The 19,611-nt window shown below is 36.6% G+C and overlaps 1 protein-coding gene across 3 annotated transcripts in view; it reads right to left on the reverse strand.

The window, feature by feature from the left end:
• PDE4B (phosphodiesterase 4B) overlaps positions 1 to 19,611 on the reverse strand; it is a 597,589-nt gene that overhangs the window by 14,448 nt on the left and 563,530 nt on the right. For all 3 annotated transcript variants that reach the window (XM_023210049.1, XM_023210055.2, XM_023210064.2), the window contains one exon: positions 4,619 to 4,712. In XM_023210049.1, the coding sequence (XP_023065817.1) occupies positions 4,619 to 4,712 (94 nt within the window). The remainder of the gene's footprint in view (positions 1 to 4,618; positions 4,713 to 19,611) is intronic.

Genomic DNA, 19,611 nt, shown 5'->3' on the forward strand with positions numbered 1-19,611 from the left:
AAAGATTCCCAAGTGACTTGGCTAATCAGAGCCAGGTTTGAGAACCAATAACAATCCCACACTCTCATTTTTCAGATGAAGTCAGCAACTTGCCCAAGCTCAAAGGGCAATTTATTTAACAGATATTTATTTTGCAATTACTTTGCTCCAGACACAGTGATTTAATAGCATAGAACCCAGGCCTTGAGGTTCCTGTTAAAAATTTCTTTCCTGCCACACAATCTCTGGCATAAAAACTGTATTTTATATTAGTTTGAAATTACTTTTGTCCCTGTCACTTTACTCCTAATAATTACTACTTTTTGCTAAAATGAAAGGCCACCACAGGGCCTGCCTTTCTAACCACCATTCTTCACCTCCAGTTAAAGAGGCTCGTAGATTCTCCTGTGTCACTGCACATATAACCATTTCTAGTAGGACTAGCAGCCTTTTCCCTTTGTTTAATTAAAGATTTCCCACAACAGTGAGTAATTGAGCTGAACCACTACTGTGTCTGGAACACGGCAATGATGAAGAAGACCATGATTCACAAACAGTGCCAATTTCACATTAATGGGTGTTTCCCTATGCAGGCACTGGAACAACTACTAGGTTTCCCTATTCTGAATTTCCTCTATTAAATGCTTAGCCAGCACAGTGTGGAAATAATCAGAAACTCAGACTCAAAGAAATCACAATAAACACACTGAGTGAATTTACATTTATGGAATAGTCAGAAAACAGTGAGCAAACAGTCGGCCTGTATAAAACAAACAAAAAGCAGATACAAAAAAATAGTCTCATCCAAATTCTGTTAATGGCTTAATTTGAGGTTCCTGTTTTGCTAGATCACACTTTTCAATTATGCAAAATTCCTAAGCTCTTTTCCTTGCATCTTGAAAATTCTAAGTTCTAGATTTTGAGATGGTAAGTAGAGGATTTAAAAGGATAACTTTTCTCTGTACATGAAAATATTAACTAAATTGTAACATAACATCTAAAAATCTTGTATTATTTATTCTCCTTCTCCCTAGGTCCTGCTTTATTTCCCTTGAAATTAGACACTTCTATTTTCCCTTGTACCAGCAACCTGGTGCCCATTATATGACAGCAACAGTGAGTGCCTGGACTGGTGAATATAGTCTGCTGCCTGCCTTTCTCCCTGTCCTCCTGCACCCCCTTTTTTTTTTTTTTTTTTTTTTTTTTTAGATACGAGCAACACAAGTTTCACATATCTCTGGATTAAGGGATTTCCCTCCTCCCTGGATGACACATTTTTAACATTTAATGACTCTTATTGAGATATTGCTCTTCAAGTTTAAGGTAAATTGCTAAGATCTTATTTTATGCTCACTGAAGTGGTTGCCATGGTCTTACAGGAAACTTTTATATTATTAGAAACTGTTAATACTTTTTTTTTTTTTTTTGAGACAGAGTTTTGCTCTTCTCGCCCAGACTGGAGTGCAATGGTGTGATCTTGGCTCACTGCAACCTCCATCTCCTGGATTCAAGTGATTCTCCTGCTTCAGGCTCCCCAGTAGCTGGGACTACAGGCATGCACCACCACATCCAGCTATTTTTGTATTTTTAGTAGAGACGGGCTGGTCTTGAGCTCCTGACCTCAGGTGATCTGCCCATCTCGGCCTCTGAATGTGCTGGATACAGGCGTGAGCCACCATGCCTGGCCTGTTAATAAACATTTTATTTTTAGGTCCCACAATCCTGATTCCTAAAGATTTGTTTCCAAAATGATATGTGTATTACTTAAGAGTCCTTATGTGATTTTGTTATATATGTTCTGTGTTCCTAACAGCCTTCTTTCCTCGTTAAAGGATTGATAGGGTGTTTAGGTCTAGATGTCAAGACAGCCAAGTCCTAGTTCTGGCTGAGGAATGTATTAGCCAAGTGATCTTGGTCAAGTTACCTCATCCCTCTGGGTCCCCTGTTTTCTCTCCTATAAAATGAGGGAATTGGACTACAAGGTTTTAGGGTCCCATGCAGATCAGAAGGTTTACGAAGAAGGCTTCATGGTCTTCTGGGAACATTCATTATGCTCACAGGATAAAACTAAGAGTTCCATGCCCTTCACTGTCAGTCTGGAAACAAACTTTGTTTGTTTTTTGAGATTGTCAAATTACAAGCTGAGGGTTCACCACAGAGAATCCAGATGGCCAGGGATGTCTTAGCAAAACTGATAAACTCAGTTCATATCAGAGTTATAGGAAGTTAGAGTTGGAAGGGATTTGAGATGTCATCTATACCAGTGCTCCCATTTTACAAGTGAGACAACTGATGCATCTTTTGTTAATATTATAGGTTTTTTTCTTCCTATATTTTCTCAAGAACATTTAAAATTCCAATCTGCCTGTCTAGTCTATTTGATGGGGTTTACCCCATATACCCTCAAGCACATATACCCACTGACACACACCACCCTCTTAATGCTAAGAGTCTACAAGGATTGAGATTCTAATAACCTTCCTCAACAATTTGTTCTTGAATTTAACTTTTGGAACAATGAGAAGCCAAATGACTGGGTTTGCTCAAGAGATCTGCCTAAATAGCAAGCAGAATAGGCAGGAAAGAGTTGACATTTGCCTCATCTTGGACAGTGTTGAGACTCAGAGCTCATATTTAGCATCTTTTAAATTTTTTCTTTTTATTTTTTCCTACTCTGAGGAATGAATCATCTTTATTATCTTATCAGCTTTCTTTCTTGGTAGCCTATGGTGATAAAAAAGATTAATTAGTGGACTAAGATATTCTTGTTGTCCTTGGTAAGCAGATATTGAAAAAGACTACAAACGAAGAGGACTGCTTAGGTCCAGTCTTGGATGATTAAGGGTTCAGAGACTTCATGTAACTTTAACTACAGTAGTGAGAGTCTCTTCTGAGAAGTCCTCAAGCCCTCATATTTTAAAATGCAATGCTTATGGAGACAAAAAATGGGTTCTTGCAGTTTTGATTTTATTCTCCTTTCCCACAGTCATTAACCTGTAAAATGTCCCTAAAACAGCTCCCAGCTAATGAAAAATCATTGGGCATTACACAGAGCAAGGTATATCTGAAATGCTCAGCAGAAGATCCCTTTCTTCAAGTGTATAAAAGGAGAAGAAAAGGATCAGTATTTAATGTTTTCTGTAGAGTTACATTCTAGGCACCTCTGGGAGCTAGGATGGATGAAAATTCTTCTCCTTTGTTCTCTGACGAAGGCGTTGCAACTGCAGCTGGAGAAAATTAAGTGCTGCAGACACTCACATACTAGAAACTGTTAGAAAGGCACTTGTTAATCATGTCTGGTGACCATCCACTGCAGAGTAATGCAGTAAGCTCTGTATGAGGCTACTTAAAGAGAAGGCTGATTGATCTGCTGATAGCAAGAACTGCTTTGGTGTTAGAGAAATAGGATTGATCTTAGAAATAAAACCAGAAGAGGTATTTGTTTCAATAAGGCACATGCACACTTATGTTCATTGCAACACTATTCAGGTAGTAAAGACATGGAATCAACCTAAATGCCCATCAATGATAGACTGGCTAAAGAAAATATGCACATATACACAGGCATTTCCATAGATCCTCTGAAATCTAGGAGGAGGTTCCTGAATCTCTACTCTTGTCTTCTGCATTCCCACAGGTCAAGGAAAATGCTCATTGATTTAATGCTATATGACTATTCCAAAAAAGAAGAGAGGATGAAATGTTCAGCTGTGAGAGTGGGTCACTTCCCTGGAAAATGAGGTTTAATAAGCAAGCATAATTCAGCAGCAATTTAAAGTTAACAAAATCAGAATCTAAATGCTATCCATTTACTCTGATGTACAGATCTGCAGATTATGTAGGACTTCTTAAATCAAAATAGTCCAAATAGGTTCATTATACAAAAGTTGCCTTTAAGACTGAATTCAAAAATCCCAAATAATCAAATAACATGCATGACAATAGTTGAGGACCATTCATGCAATCCTTTTTGGTCAGTATCATGTGTTAAATACCAGTAATGTAACAACAGAGAATAATGGATAAAGCATCAGATGGGGAAGAGAATGAGGCTACTTGCAGAATACGAAATCCTTAAGATAATATTAAAATTCTCCCCCATACCATCCATTTATCTTTAATAAATAACTTAGCAAAGCAATAGTCAAATTATTCCCAATGCTTATTCTCACGGACCAAATCACCATGGAATTATTCTTCAAGCATATCCCCTACAAAACATCATAGAGGAAACCTTTTGCTCAAAGCTCAGTTATTGAAGGAATTGAAAGGCTACCATGTCAGAGGAGCCAATGGAGCTGTCTCTAGGGCTTGGGTGACTGGATTTCCCTCATTACTTCAGAGGTCTTAGCAAAGATGGAAGTGGGCAGGCAGACAAGGTGGGGCTGAGGGCCGTTTAAATACAGTTAGCCCATAATAACCCTCTGTCTTGGATGGGTATTTTAATTCTTTTTTTCAAAAACATGATCTTTCTGCTTTTTTTTTTTCTTTTGAAGACTGGCCTTAGTTATTATTTTAAATGGATTTTTATATGACTCAACTCCATCCCAAATTCACATGGGGATGTCCTTGATAGATTGTAGAAATTAATTCTGAAAACCCCAGTTATAAAACAAGTTTTTCCCAGTTATTATCTTACCTAAGAAAGTATTTGAAATGTATTCAGACACCTGGTTCCCTGACCGGCTCATCTCTGAGAGGTGTGTCAGCTCCCGGTTCAGCATTCTTTTGAACTGTTTATAAAGAACAAAAATGCATTAACTATTTTCAAAAGAGCAAATGTTCACTTTAAATGTTTCCAACTCTACTGTCCAGGGATCAAGAGGTTGGAATGAGCAGATACCATTAGATAAATAGTACTGTTTCTACAAAACATATCTCTTCAATTTGAAATTATTCCAACGTCACTTTTGGAAAAGAGGTTTTCTTAAGATTTCTTAGAATTAACAACTGATTACTTTTGAAGATGCAAACCTAGGAAAAGGAATTTTAATAGATGTCAAGATAATTCCACTTGAAACTGTAACTACTTTTAAAAATACATTTGTCTGAAATTACCTCTAAAATATAATTTAATAACCTATTTGGTGACAGGAGATTATATGTGAAAAGTTTAAGGGAAAAAAAAAAAAAGAAGCATCTTTTAAAAAACAGAATTGAGTAAAAAGAATAGGGTTAAAACACAGCACAGTACACTTAAATAAAATGTAATATAACATGCTCTTATTTCAAAATAAGAGGTCCCAGTGGGTTAAATGAACACACAAATTAAATCATTACAGATGTCCTCTACTTCACAAAAAAAAACACACACACACATACACACACACACACACAGAGATATATGTTTCACATTTTATCAAAGACACAGAGCACAATCAAATTAACCCACCTTGATGTAACCCCAAGATACAGATAACAAATAATTTGCCTCAGGCATTTTGGAATGCTCTCTTTGCCACAATCCACAAATCCCTTTGAAATAATTCACAGTTCTGAGAAAGCAATCCCGAAAGGATCAGGAAAGCCCTGCAGATCCAGTGATAAAATAATTGAAACTTAGAAAAGACAAAACCTCCAAGATGTGTGGCATTTCCTAAGCCAAACAAAGCCCATCTTCGCACTCCATTCTTGCAAGAAGCCTATGCTCCCTGCTTATTTCCTGGCAGAAGAGAGCAATGAAATCAGGAATTGCACGAAGGAGCAAGAGCCTGTCCAAATGTATTCAGCTGGCTGGTTTGAAGCACTTATGAATTATGAATAGTCCTGGTGGCCGAAGGGGTTTCCACTCTTCTACATTAGTCCTACTCAGCCGAACTCTGCAAGGAAGAAGCAATTCTTCTTTCCTGAGGAGTTCCCAGACTAGGAAACACAGCCATCTTTTAAAAAGGAGAAGATTAAAATGGAGGAAGCCCCATGAATATTTAAGTAAATCTGAAGTCGGTACCCTCCCCCATTTCAACTAGGTGTTCCTTAACCCTCTCTCTCCACTGCAGACCAGAATTCTGCAGATGCAGCCTCTGCACAAAAATCCAGCTGCTCTAATTGATCAAAATGATGATGCATTTGATTAATCGACTTTCTGAACATTTAAACAAGCATTTAAAAAAGGTTAGGACCATGGCTGTTTTCAGACTAGGCTGCCGGTACACAATAATTTTTGTGAACTAGCTTTTTGGAGGATTGTCGCACACCAAGCGTGTGCCAATGCATTTAGCCTCTTTTCATAGTAAAATGAATGGGAATAGAATTAATTTATTTCGTTTGAAAAGTACTTCCTATGCAGCATGTAAGTTTCTGCCCTCCATTAGCTCATTGATATGCATATTAGATTGCATTCGACAAATGTATTAAACTCTTTTAACCTTTCCATTTAGGATGCAGAGTGTGTTAGGAAATATGAACAGTCATAACTGAAAGAATGGTGAATTGTTTGAGATTTAGTGTTACCTCTTCTAACTCACATTAGAAATCTGAGGATTTAAATTAATTTTATTTTAGCCATCCAGGGCATGTTGAGAAAGTCATTTCTTCCCTGCATGTTTCTCTCTCCCTTCTTCCCAGCCCCTCCCTTCTCCTTGTCAACATTAGAGTACAGGCAAGGGGAAACACTAGAGCTTTACTGCAGTGGGATTCCCTGCCCCAGGCTCATCCCATTTCCCTCCTCATCTTTCCCCTCTGTTATCCTACCCCTGTACTCCCATAATTTCATTTATAGCAAGTTGAAGGAGTAGCAAAGCACCACGGCAGCAACCCCAACTTGCAATTGGCTTTTTTTCCTGTGAGGCATGCCCCTTTCAAATGAGCATCAGCATCCAACAATAGCTTTATTTCAAGTATCCAAGCCTGGGGTTACACCATGGCCTGTGCCTAGGAGACCTGGTTTTTGGAGGTGAAGCCAATGCAAGTCAGTATTTCTGCCTGCTGGCTCACTGCACCATGCATTGTTCTCAAAGATGTCCAATCACCCTCTTTTTGGGTAACCCTACTTGTGTATGTGGGTGCGTTTCCTATGATACAATATGTTAGTAACCAGGCATCTCTGAATCAATCATCTCAGCTGGGGTATTTTACTTATTGAACCTCTGTGCAATTTTGAACCCCAGGTGAATCTGTGAATCGCATGACTTCCAAATTATTTAGTTTTAAAGACACAACTGCTCAGTCACAATGGCCTCTCATCTTAAATCCTTAAAAGACAGGTACTTAGGCTGAAGACTCGGAAGCTGAAGAAGACAAGTTTATTGCTCTGACCAATAAGCTGAATTTTGGCAAAGAAGTAAACGTTACTTGAATCATTGTAAAAATATCTTGTAAAAAGCTTAGAGACAGATGATTTCTTCCATAATTTTCTCTGCACTAGACTTAGGCAAATATAACATTCAAACAATTGTCTCATTTTGGCTTCTTTAGTCTCTCTGAAACACTTAGGAATGTTTTAGAGTCAATCAGGTTGGTATTAGTTCAATAATCCCCCTTTTTTTCACTTATTTGTCAACCATTTATTGAATACCTAAAATGACCAGGGAAAAGAGTGATGATATAGCAGTGAAAAAAACAAAGGAACAAACAAAAACTCTTTTCATGCTTTTAATCAGCTTTCATTCTAGTAGGAATAGATATATTAGGGCACGTTGTTTAACCACAACAGCAAACAGTCTGGAGAGGGTAGGGCCAGTTCTTTATCAGCTATATCAGCATCTCTGCTCAGAAGATAGGAGCAGGTAGAAATTGAATCATAAAAAGCTATAAGAGGAAAGACTTCTCTGTTTATTTTCTTCCTATAGCCTCCCATTGCCACAGGGCCCTAGTGGGATACATTGTCAATCACTTTCAATATGGGATCAGGGAGGTGGCTCTCAGCTGCAGGGCTGAAAATAAACCAAACTCCTCACCTTTCCCGCATAGTTTACTGAAAGGATCAGCGTACTTATCTAAGTCATTAACAGATGAATATCACCTTCCTCCTTTCCAGGCCTAAACTAGTTCTCCTAGGAGCCTTTTGCTAAGGGCATATAGCGATGCCACCAAAAAACAAAGTCATCTTAAGGCAACCATAAAACACACAACATGGCGAAGTATGCAAATGGAGGTCACTTAGTGTCAGAAACTAACCTAGTCCTTTAAATGTTGCTTAGCAACAACTGTTGGTTTTCCTCCTCCATAAGGGAGGGCCCAACCACACTGACGTGAAGGCAATCATTGCTCTCATCAAAAAGCACGTATGAAGGGCCCATTTATGTTGGGCTCTGTACAAACTAAGAAAGGCAGACATGGCCTTCAAGGAGCAGACAGCGCGGGGTGGAAGGGTATCTTTTACATTCTAGTATATGTAGAGTCGAGTTAGTATGACTAGTGTTTAACTGTGTGATGAGACACATTAAGAAATAGAATAGATATGAATTATGTTTGAAGTGAAGCCTGAGGAGACAGTTGAGGAGCTAGGCTTAGTTGGGTTTTCAGCAACTGACTCCCACATGGGAGTGTTTCTGTTGAGCCAGAGGCAGCCACTATGTAGTAGACGAATCTTGACTTTTCATTCTCAGCTCTCACTCTCCTGTGTAGTTACATCACCTCTCATGTGTAAAATGAAAATGATGCATGATTTTAGGATCTCAGCCTTTCAACCCTAACTTTTCATACTTGTATGATAAATTTTGTGGCTGCCTCCTCCTAATAATTTGGACACATTATTTACCAGCAACCAAGACTTCCCAGAAAACAAAACTCCCTCTACATGACTGAGGAAAACAACTCAGATTGAAAATGCTTCAGACCATAACAAAGGAAGGGAAGTATTTATCATCCCTCAGAGTTTTATAGTGTAAGACTTTTGGAGTCTATTAAGTTACATGTTTCATCCAGACTCAAAGGTAAAATAGCTCCTGGGTAAAACTGTGTCCCAAGGAGTTACTGGATTGAAAGGAAATGGGCATTATTTACTTTATTAAATGCAGTAGAGAAATTCACAAACAGGAACATTTATTTTAAAGATAAATGTGTCTCTACCATCTCATGCACACAGATACTATTTTCCCTAAGAATCTGCCTTCACAGGAAAACCCTGTGACAGCCTACCTAGAAATAATGTCCCCAGAGGAAATGGCCAATGCCACTTTTCAACACAGACAAGCAAAGTTTGTGAATGAACTCTTAGTAATAAAAAATTCCTCCAATGCCTTCTTAAGCTTATGCCCAACACTAGATTCACATACACTGCTAGAAATTGCAGCTATTTTTTGAAAAGGGAAGAAGGTATATTTTCTAGGTAAGTGATTTAATATTATTTGCCTAGAATATACCTTTTCTATAAAATTGTCTGATTTTTGGAATAAGTTCCTTTAACAGTGAAAAGTTATTTTAAAAGTAGAGAATAGGTAATAAAAGCTAAAATTCAGTTACACTTGATAGGAACATTTTGTTTGCTTGATGGCTTCAATTTTTCTTTAGTTTCAACACTGCATACAGAGATTATTTCGTCCAAGCCAGTTTCTTCTGAAGTGATAGGACACTTCTTCACTTTTCTATATTTCTTGTGGGAGAATTAGTTTGAGCTTTATGCAAAGATCTGCAGGCAAGATAGGCACCATCTTGGTAATGAGTTCTTAAACTAATCACATAGGAGGAGTGAACTGGAATGATTGCAGGCTCTTCTCAAATCTAAAATTTGGCGATTTTATGTTTTTGAGAATAAAACAAGCCAGAAGAGTGATAACACAGGAAGCTAGTGTAAAGCCCATGAAAGAGCTCCTTCTAAGACTAATTTAGGCCTGTTGAGGGTGACCTGAAAATCACTTAGGAGTGAATCTTAAGTGATTAAAACTATTCTTCACCCTATCAAAGAAAAGCTAAAGCAGGTACCTTCCTCTCATGGATAATCTGAGGATGAGGTCAGTAGGAGAAAACTGTAAGAACAGAGAATAAAAAGGTGTCAAAGAGAGGAAGACAGCCCCAGCAGTTAGTTACTCTTGTGGGTGGCCGTCTACGCAGGAGCCCAGCTGTGAGACAGGCGCCTTATTGTGTGGGATCTTCCTGTTTTTGCAGAATGAAACAACTGCCGAAGTCATTAAAGTCACAATGACTTTATTAGGGACTAACTTTTGACTCATGTTTTACACGTTGTTAGTCATAACTTAAAAAGAATTCCCAGGTATCAGGAAAGTGAAGGGACTGAAAATTCCTCCTGAAGGCACAGAATACTAGTAGTGGTAGAAAGAAGTTTAAACTGTAGTGATACAGTTTAGTGAGAAATGAAGTAAACAGAGTATGTCCCTGTCTTAGCTTTGGCCCTAACCAAAGATGTAATCTTGGGTAAGCTGAATTAACTTCTTGGGGCTCAGTTTCTTTAGTGGTAAAATGGCTAGCTTCTAATCTTCCTTTTGACTTTCAGGAATTTTGCATGGGAAGAAATGAAGACCAAAAGAAGTAAAGCAAATCTAAGTTTAAAATGAGAAAGAAAAAAACAGAATGGGGGATATAGTGTACCTTGTCTAAAACTCCTTATGAAACTCACAATTTCCACAATTCTTAACATTTCAGATTATTTGACAATGTGTGTCTCATCTCTTCCCTCCTTTTTGCGTTTCCCTGTAATCTCTACCAATCATATGAAACTTGATGTCCAGTTTCTTTATTGACAGGTTGGTCTTATTTGAAAAGCAAGCGCAATTGAATTGAGTTGGTAATATGGTCAAAGAAGTAATAATGGACATGCAATTGTCCTTTAACATCTGCTTAATCAGCTAGAGTTCCATAATGGGTCATCTTAGCAAACAAGTTCTGCTGTACTAACATCTGCAGCAAACCTTTGGTGTGCCAGGGAACAAACACAGTGAGGTCATTCTCACTGTCCATGTGCCAAATCAGAAAGAAACTCTTCTAAATATATTAGAATTGAGTGATTCTTTCCTTAAATGCTCAGCGATGTAGTAATCAATAAGTATCCAACGAAAAACAAGCATGAATATATCTACCATTATTCTGCATCAAAAATTATGATGAAGCAACAATAGAATCCATTCTACTTGCTAGTTAGAGGACAAGTATCTGCTCAAGTGACATATTAAAAGGCAAAGCAGGAAAAAACCATTAATGCCTTCATACAGAATTGAAAAATATCAAAAGATCAAACAAATTTGAATATAGCAGCTCTATATCTTGAGATTAGGGCTTGAACAACTCTCCAAATTATTAGATATTTCTTCCTATCTATCTAACCCTTTTCTGCTGTCCATTTTTCTCAGAATTTCTGAAAACTTCTCAAGAGATGATATCACACATATTATTGGAACGCTAAAGAGTTGACGTTTCCTAGACCCAAAGTGATTCCCATAGGAATGTTTATAGCAATTTCTCATGATCCAACATTCTCTCAACTCTGAAAGTTGCTGTAGTGATGTAATCAAATTGACAAAAGATAGCGTAACTATTTATACCTAAAGACTGATATAGTCACTATGCATTTTAAATTATATATAATATTTATAAACTATATTATGTTTCCACATATATAAGGTTTAGCAAATAAAAATTTGGGGCACTGAGTTAAATTTGAATTTCAGATAAAGAAGAGTTTTCTTTATCTTTTTTTTTTTTAACTGTAAGTATAGTCCTGATATTGCATATCCAAATCGCCTATGAAGAGACTGGATTTCCAGGCCATACACTCATTATTTACGTTAGGTTCAGGGACACTTTATATTTTTAGATAATTTAAACTTTTTGAACTTTTCTTTTTAACAGAGGACTTTTCTTCCAATGAAACATAAGACCTAAAACTGTTCCTGGAGCATCACAATTTCATTTCATATACTTGATCCTTCCCTTTTAATGTGTCTGTTAATAGAGAAAGAAAAAAAAAGGAACTTCGAAGATTTGAGATGATGGTCTGATAATTAAATTTAGCAGAAATCTTTTTCAACAGATGACAAAAATCATCATAGTAACTGAGAAAAATCAAGGAATCGAGGTACATTATTCAGTTACTCTTTTGTTTTTTCATATAAGCCTTTCTATATTTTTTTCTGTACAGGTATAATGGCTAATATTTAACTGAAAGCTTCTAGAGTCAATTCCAAGGCCACAGGGCATTAATATGATTTCAAAGTAGATGACAAAGGTTTCTTTGGAAACATTTCACAGCTAGAAGCTCTACAACTTACAGTATTTTTCAACAATCGGAAGACTTATCATGGATCAGACCCACAGACCATCCAGTCTAGTGTCCTTTCCTGACCAGTAAAAAATAACACCTATGTTTTAGGACCTTCATATCTGACGTGAAAGTAGTTACACAGAAAAGGGAAACTACCACCCAAATATTCTACTTTCTTTTCATAACCCATATGTTTTGGCCATGATTCTCTTTAAGAAGTGAATTCCATTTTCAGTCTATACTACCTCTTAAGTTGTTTAAAGTCCCGCCTTATGAAAGTTTCTAACAGTTTTTGCAGCTACAAAAATCTACCATAGTTTGTTTTTGAGATTATTACTCTACCCCTTAAAAACACCATGTAGAACATGTTGTGTTTATTATTAATTGTATTGATTTCAGCTAGTGACTTTCATACAGCCCTTGAGGTAAAAGACAATGCCTGCCTTGGGAATTGCCACTTCTGGACTAGTGATTTCTCAGGGCTGGGACAGCTTACTAATCTGGCAATTTTCAAGATCAACTCTAGGGCCTATCAAAAAAATAAATGAAAACTTTGGGCTGCATAGACGTATCCTTTTCTTCCCTGAAAGCATATATGTTATCATCTGTTTTGATATTTCAGTAATCCCTAAGCTAGAGTATGTACCAGCAAATTGAGGAAAATCTGTAACAGATTGGAGGTTTGCACATATAAACTATTAACTAAAACTATAAAAGATGAAAATAGTTGCATAACATAGTTATAAAACAGACATAAATTTCATAGACAGCGATATCTTATGTAATTTTATCCTATTAAAAAGGTAGTTAGGCTTGTTATGTATTTTTAGCTATTATTAGCTATTAGCTATCACTTTTATTTTATGATAGCTATTAGCTATCATAATTTAGAAGAGACGGAGAGATGCTTTGAATAAGGCACTTCAAGATGTATAGGTTTGCTGGGTTCATGGAAGGTTAATAGAGGCAGCTTCTTCTGCAAACATGAAGTAGAGGGGGTGCTGGTTGCAGGTTTGCCTTACCAGTGAGCTGCAGCTAATCCAACATCATAATAGCATGATATAGGAGCATCTGAGGATTCAACTGAATCTGGAAATAAAATATGTACTGTAACTTAGTCTGAGAAACACGGCAAGTCACTGAGTCTCTTAGAGACTAGAATTTTCTATCTTTGAAATGGGAAGATTAGGAATAATATATGTAAAGTGGTTGCCAAGGTGTCTGAGACCTAGTGTGTGCTCTTTCTTCCACAGGATTTGTACTTGAAGCTAGGTTTTATCTGTAAATTTCAAAATAATCTGAGCTCATGGTACCTTTCCCACTTTGGGTTTGCTTTTGGGTGGAAGTTTCAGTTGGTTCTTTGATACCTAAATACGTTATTTTCATTGTTGACATCAGTGTATATAATTAACTACAGAACTCCCATAGCATGCTGCTACAGGTGTGATGCAGTACTATGTCACATAGATTATGTGACACATGAGTTACTCATAGAAGTTCAGACTCTCTGGTTGACATTTAGATTATTCACCAGTCTAAGGAGTGTAAACCAGAATTGCCAGAAAGATAGATGAAGCAAGTCAAATGAAAAGCACCATAACTCAAAATGGCCTTATGTTTAAGTCATACCATAAAAAAGAGTCTATTTGGAGAAATTCAACTGTTGGTAACTATCCATTCGTGCTTCTTTGGTTTAGCCAATTTTCTCAAATTAAGATACTTTACAACTTTTTATCTATTGATTAAAAGCTATGACTGACCACAGACTACCTAACATAAGGATAACTGCACCAAGTATGCATTTTGCTCAGATTTTCACAGTTGAGATCAATGTGGTAACACATATGAATTAATTGAATATGTGGCTGAGGTAAGAGGAGTGTCACCAATATGCCAGGAATGAAAACCAAATGATGGCAGATAATTAGGCTGCTATTCTCCAACAGATATGGAGAATGGCTGAGTTACAGACATGTGTGCTCATAAATAGGCTCCCCAGAGGGTGTGGAATAGCCATTGCCAGTCTCCGAAGGGCTTAGATTCTTGTCCACAGGATGCAGACTTTTTGAGAGAATAGTAAGCCAAATATTGCAAAACTGAACCAAAAACCAGCCAAACAAACAAAAACCCCAACCAAAACCATGCTTCACATTTCTGCTCACAGGAAGAAAGCATTTGTCCCTGCCCACTTTGTTCTTTGTTATCTGACTTTGGATGAAGGAGAAGGGTAGGAATAAGCTTTCCCTTTTTTCAGGGTACTTTGGGGAGTCATTGGGAACCAGATGAGGGTTTCTCATGCAACCTAACAATTAGAAAGCTGGAATTAGGCATGGCAGGCCCCTGAAAGTAGCCATTGCAGCACAGCAGGAAACAGGATTCCAGGGTTCTAATGGATTTACCACTAACAAATACTGGGTCACGGACAAATTAAGTTTCTGAACCTCATGCAATTGATAAAAAGAAATTTATTCTGATGCCTAACATGTGCCTATAGCTAGTCTAACTGCTGGGGCTTCACTAGTGAACATGGTAGACACAATCCATATCTTCAGTAACTTTACAGTCTAATGAAAGATATAAGAAAGAACCAAGTTCCATGATCAAAACCAAAAACTATAGATTGTGATAGTAAATTGTAAAACCAACAAGCTGCTGAGTTAGGGTACTAAAAGAAGGTCTTTCTAAAGAGACGATATCCAAACTGAGGTCTGAAAAACAAGACCTAGTTGACTTCTAGCTTTAAAATTCTATGATGATATGTTTTGTTAACAAGTTATACGAGAATATAATAAATTGTGGATTTCCCTTTAACTTTTATTTTTAAATTATTCAACTTTTGAGCAAATAGAACAAGATTGACTCTACATCTTGTCATTTAGTAGGTAAAGGACTTGGACAAATCGGTTATCTTTCCCAAATCTCAGTTTCATATCTGAAAATGTGGATACAGTAAGACCTTCCTCAGGGTGAGTGTCATACGAGAACACAGGTAAGAGCACTGTGTATGCAGGAACGGATACTTCAAATATGTTTTATTACCATGCTACACTGGAACTAACAATACAAAAATAAGACACAGCTATAACTCAAAGATAATAATGCTATTTAATGCTCTATCCTGGTACCACAAGAAGCTTTGAGAGCAAATAAACTTTAAGTGAAGAAATGGGCCTTAGAAATCTCTGCATTGTCTCCTAACTAATGTTCCCTTGGGCAGATGCAGAGTTTTCTGGGAAATGAAGTCCTGGATTATGTGGTTAGATTTGAGAAGCAGTGATTGGAAATTTCTGAATTTTTCCTAATCTCTATTCCTCCTTTCTTAACTTTCCAAAAGGAGCTCATATTTTGCTCATTTTAACCCAACGTATTTAACTTCTTTAAAACAAAGAGAATCTACTCTTACCAAGGAGTTCATACTTTTGTTTATTTTTGACAAAGTTCTTCTATTTTAGCACTGTATTAAGGGCCCTAAAGAGTCTTTCTTGAAAAGCAATATGTGACCTTTCTTAGTTTGCAAATTTTACTATGGCAGACAGCATTAGGCAATGACTTTATCTTAATACTTGAAATATGTAAAAGAAAAAATATAAATACAAAAGAATTTTAAATTAATTCCAATAAATTGAAGCAAACTCTCTGAAATTATATGATACTGATTTTTAAATATTAAAAAAAAAACTAGCAAATCTTGATAAGATATTCTCAAGGACGCTCCCATGCAATGCAAGAAAGATGCAAATAAACTTTGCACAACCAGTTCCTGAGTGTTAAAATACAGCAGGAAAAAATTCAGTGGTAGCTCTCCCTGACAAGAACACAAATAATATACTGAGCCTGGCCAAGAAAAACATACCCATTGCATTAGTAAACATATATATATCTAAATCATCTTACTCACTTACAGAATGGAATCAGTAATAGCAATCACAATGGACAAGGGCTACAGGCATTGGGGGGCACTGTTTCCTTTCAGCTTGCTAAATGGGTAGCATCTGGCAGGTTAAATTAATTCTTGTGGATTATGAGTGAGAGATCCAGAGTGGGAGTTGGAGTCCATTTCATTAGTGACCCATTAGAAGGTCCCTAGCTTCTCACCATCACACAAAAGTATACTGGAACTACACATTGAACTGGATAGTCGAAAAATGTTTCATAACTTTAAATTTTTTGAAAATACTAAAAGAAAATCTCCATCTTTATTATTGTTCTGTGCCCACCAGTGAGGTCATTACCCTGCCAGCATTGTTGAAAAGCAGGATAATCCATTAAAAGTCCCCATGTCAACAAATGTCTTAAATGACCAAGAAAACTGCAGAGAGCTTTTTAAAATAAACCAAATATCAACTACCACCAACTGACAAAAACTTTCTTTGCTGTTCACTTCCATCTTTACAATTAAACAGAAAGAGATCCATGCCTCCTTGGCATGTATTAGCCTGAATCCTGCAAGGAAATTGGAGTCTAAAACATTCAACACTTACAATCTGAGCAGACATAAATAAAATCCCAGATAACTAAAATGTTAGCTATGGTATTAATTGATAAGATAGGTAAGAGGATGGTCTATGAAAATGTTATGGAAGTTAGAATAGCTAAGGCAGGGTTTCAAAAAAAGCCCCACAGTTTAGTGTCCTAGAGGCAGAATCATAGCACAAAGTCTGATCTGATGACATGTTTGAGCCAAGGGGAAGTTCTCTAGGCAATGAAATATGAAGATGGAAGGTAAATCCCTCTGTTTCTTTATTCTCAAGTGATGATAATATTCTTAAGCCATATTTTCTATAGATTTTCTGACATTAAGGGTAGAGAGGAAGTTGGAAGTCTACTGTTTTCATCAAGAGGAGCTACTAAAAATTTTAGTCTCTCTTTAAAAAAAAAAAAATCTGTGCCTTTCCTTTTTATACACATGATTCTCCCAGCCCTTAAATGGATCTTCCCTTAGTAAAATCTCCATTTTACCCTTTTTTTTTTTTTTTTTTTTTTTTTTTGACAGGGTTTCACTCCCATCACCCAGGCTGGAGTGCAGAAGTGCAGTGGTGTAATCTTGGTGCACTACAACCTCTGCCTCCAGGGCTCAAGCGATTCTCATGCCTCAGCCACCCCAGTAGCTGGAACTACAAGCACCCACTACTGAGCCCAGTTCATTTTTTGTATTTTTAGTAGAGACAGGGTTTCTCTGTGTTGGCCAGGCTGGTCTCGAACTCCTGGCCTCAAGTGATTCACCCTCTTAGGCCTCCCAAAATGCTGGGATTACAGGCGTGAACCACTGGCCCGGACTCATTTTAGCTTTTTTTTTTTTTTTCTGCGACGGAGTTTTGCTCTTGTTGCCCTGGCTGGAGTGCAGTGGATGTGATCTGGGCTTCCTGCCCTCCACCTCCCAGTCTCAAGTGATTCTCCTGCCTCAGCCTCTCAAGTAGCTGGGATTACAGCATGTGCCACCATGCCCAACTAATTTTTTTTTTTTTTTTTTTTTAAATTAGAGACAAGATTTCATCATGTTGACCAGGCTGGTCTCAAACTCCTGATGTCAAGTGATTCACCCACCTTGGCTTCCCAAAGTGCTGGGATTACAGGCATGAGCCACTGCGCCTGGCCTCATTTTAGTTTTTTAATTCACATTTTCTATATCTTATTCCAATAACCAAAACACTAAGCTTTCTTATTCACTTAAGAATTAGAAATTTTCTTTTCATTTCTTACATTATATACTAAGGAATTTTCTTTTGCTTTGTTCTACTTCATAACACAAATAATGATTAGAAATTATGGAGGAAAAAAGAGCTAACTTTAGACTGTCAAGGATCTTCTAGGAATAATTTCCCTTAATAAATATTATCCCAAGATGCTCAATTCTCCGAGTAATTTTCCCTTGATTTTCCCCACATTTAAATAATTACATTAATAGTTTATTATTTATCCAAATTTTATGGCAAAATATTTGCAGTATCAGCTTAACTCAGGGGTCTACACATACTAAGACTCATTTTAAGTTAGCTAAATACATAAAAATGTCTTTCTATATGCTGTGAATCAGACTTATTTGCTTTAAACTATTTACAAGGCATTAATTACATTTATATTATATTTTATTTCTCAATTAGTAGCTACCAACACCATTGTACCTAACTCCACTAGGATCTTGGTAATATGACTCAAGAGTCAAGAAATTATATTTGGGTTGTGAGAGCTTTACATAATTTGGTTCACTGTGCGGAAACATTCTAGGGTGTAGGGAGAGGGTCAAACTGGAATCACCATCTCAAGTTCAACTTTCCATGCCAACGGCTCTGCAAAGTGGCAGAGAGAACCCAAGGCTTACCAATCCAAGTGGTAAAACTTTCCAATTTATCATCTTCAGTTTCAGAGAAAGGAAAGAAAGAAATAGAAAGAAGTTAAGGGCAGTTACACTAACCACAGGGTATTTTTACTACCTAAACTTTGGCATTGGAATTAGTGAGAAAGCAAACAACAATCAAAAGCCTCAAAAGTTTAAGGCTTTTTTAAAATTCTGAAATTAAAACCAGGGGCATTTAAAGTAACTCACTTCAACTAGTTCTTGCTATGTTTTGATCACTAAATTTTCAGGTATACTAAATTAGTTCTTTACTTGAAATTATTAAGACACTTATGTATACCTTTTACACAAGATATGTAAATGAAGAATGAGAAGTCTAAAAGTCAACATAAACAAAAGAGAGAATGTCCCATGTCTTTCTCAAACATATCCAGCCTTTGGCTGAAGATGAACAGTAAGCCAGATTTATGATTAGACCTATATTTTAATACCTTAATCCCACTAATTCACCTTAAGACTTTGGAGAAGCCATGCCATAATAAAATTACTTTTCATTTAGAATGTGCCTTATATTTTACAAAGTTATTTGGAGTACATTAGGTACTTTAATCCTCACTTGTTATTAGTGGCAAAAGCTACCTCATTTTCTCATCTATAAAACAACTTCAAATAGAAATAGATAATAATACTTAAGGCTCTCTTCTAGGCTTAAAGTTCTAGGACTTTGTCTAATGTAATCATGTAAAACTATAACTAGAAAGAAAATGTTTAGATCTTTTTTGGTTTGATTTATCAAATTTCATCAATAGTGACCAAAGACATTAGATAGTTGACAAATTAATACTTCACTGTGCCCTGTCTGATTGGCTTTAGCATAGCCTATATAATTGAGTTGGAAATATATTTTTATTTAATGATAATTTTTTTTACTATTTTCTTTCTAAAACAACTACTTAAAATCTATCTTTTTAGATATCAAATGCCAATACCTCTTGTCCTAAATCTAAAATTTAAAAATTGGCTTAGTCATTTTTACTTCCTGGTATCTGTATTCAAATTTCATTTTTATAATTGCTTACAGTTAAAACATTATGCACTACACTGTTAGCAAAGAGTGAGGGGATGGCAGCCATGTAAAGTATTTAATAATTAATTTAAAAATTATAATTATTTTGAGTAGCTA

The sequence above is a fragment of the Piliocolobus tephrosceles genome, chromosome 1 (genome assembly GCF_002776525.5).
Source record: "Piliocolobus tephrosceles isolate RC106 chromosome 1, ASM277652v3, whole genome shotgun sequence".
Lineage (NCBI taxonomy): Eukaryota > Metazoa > Chordata > Mammalia > Primates > Cercopithecidae > Piliocolobus > Piliocolobus tephrosceles.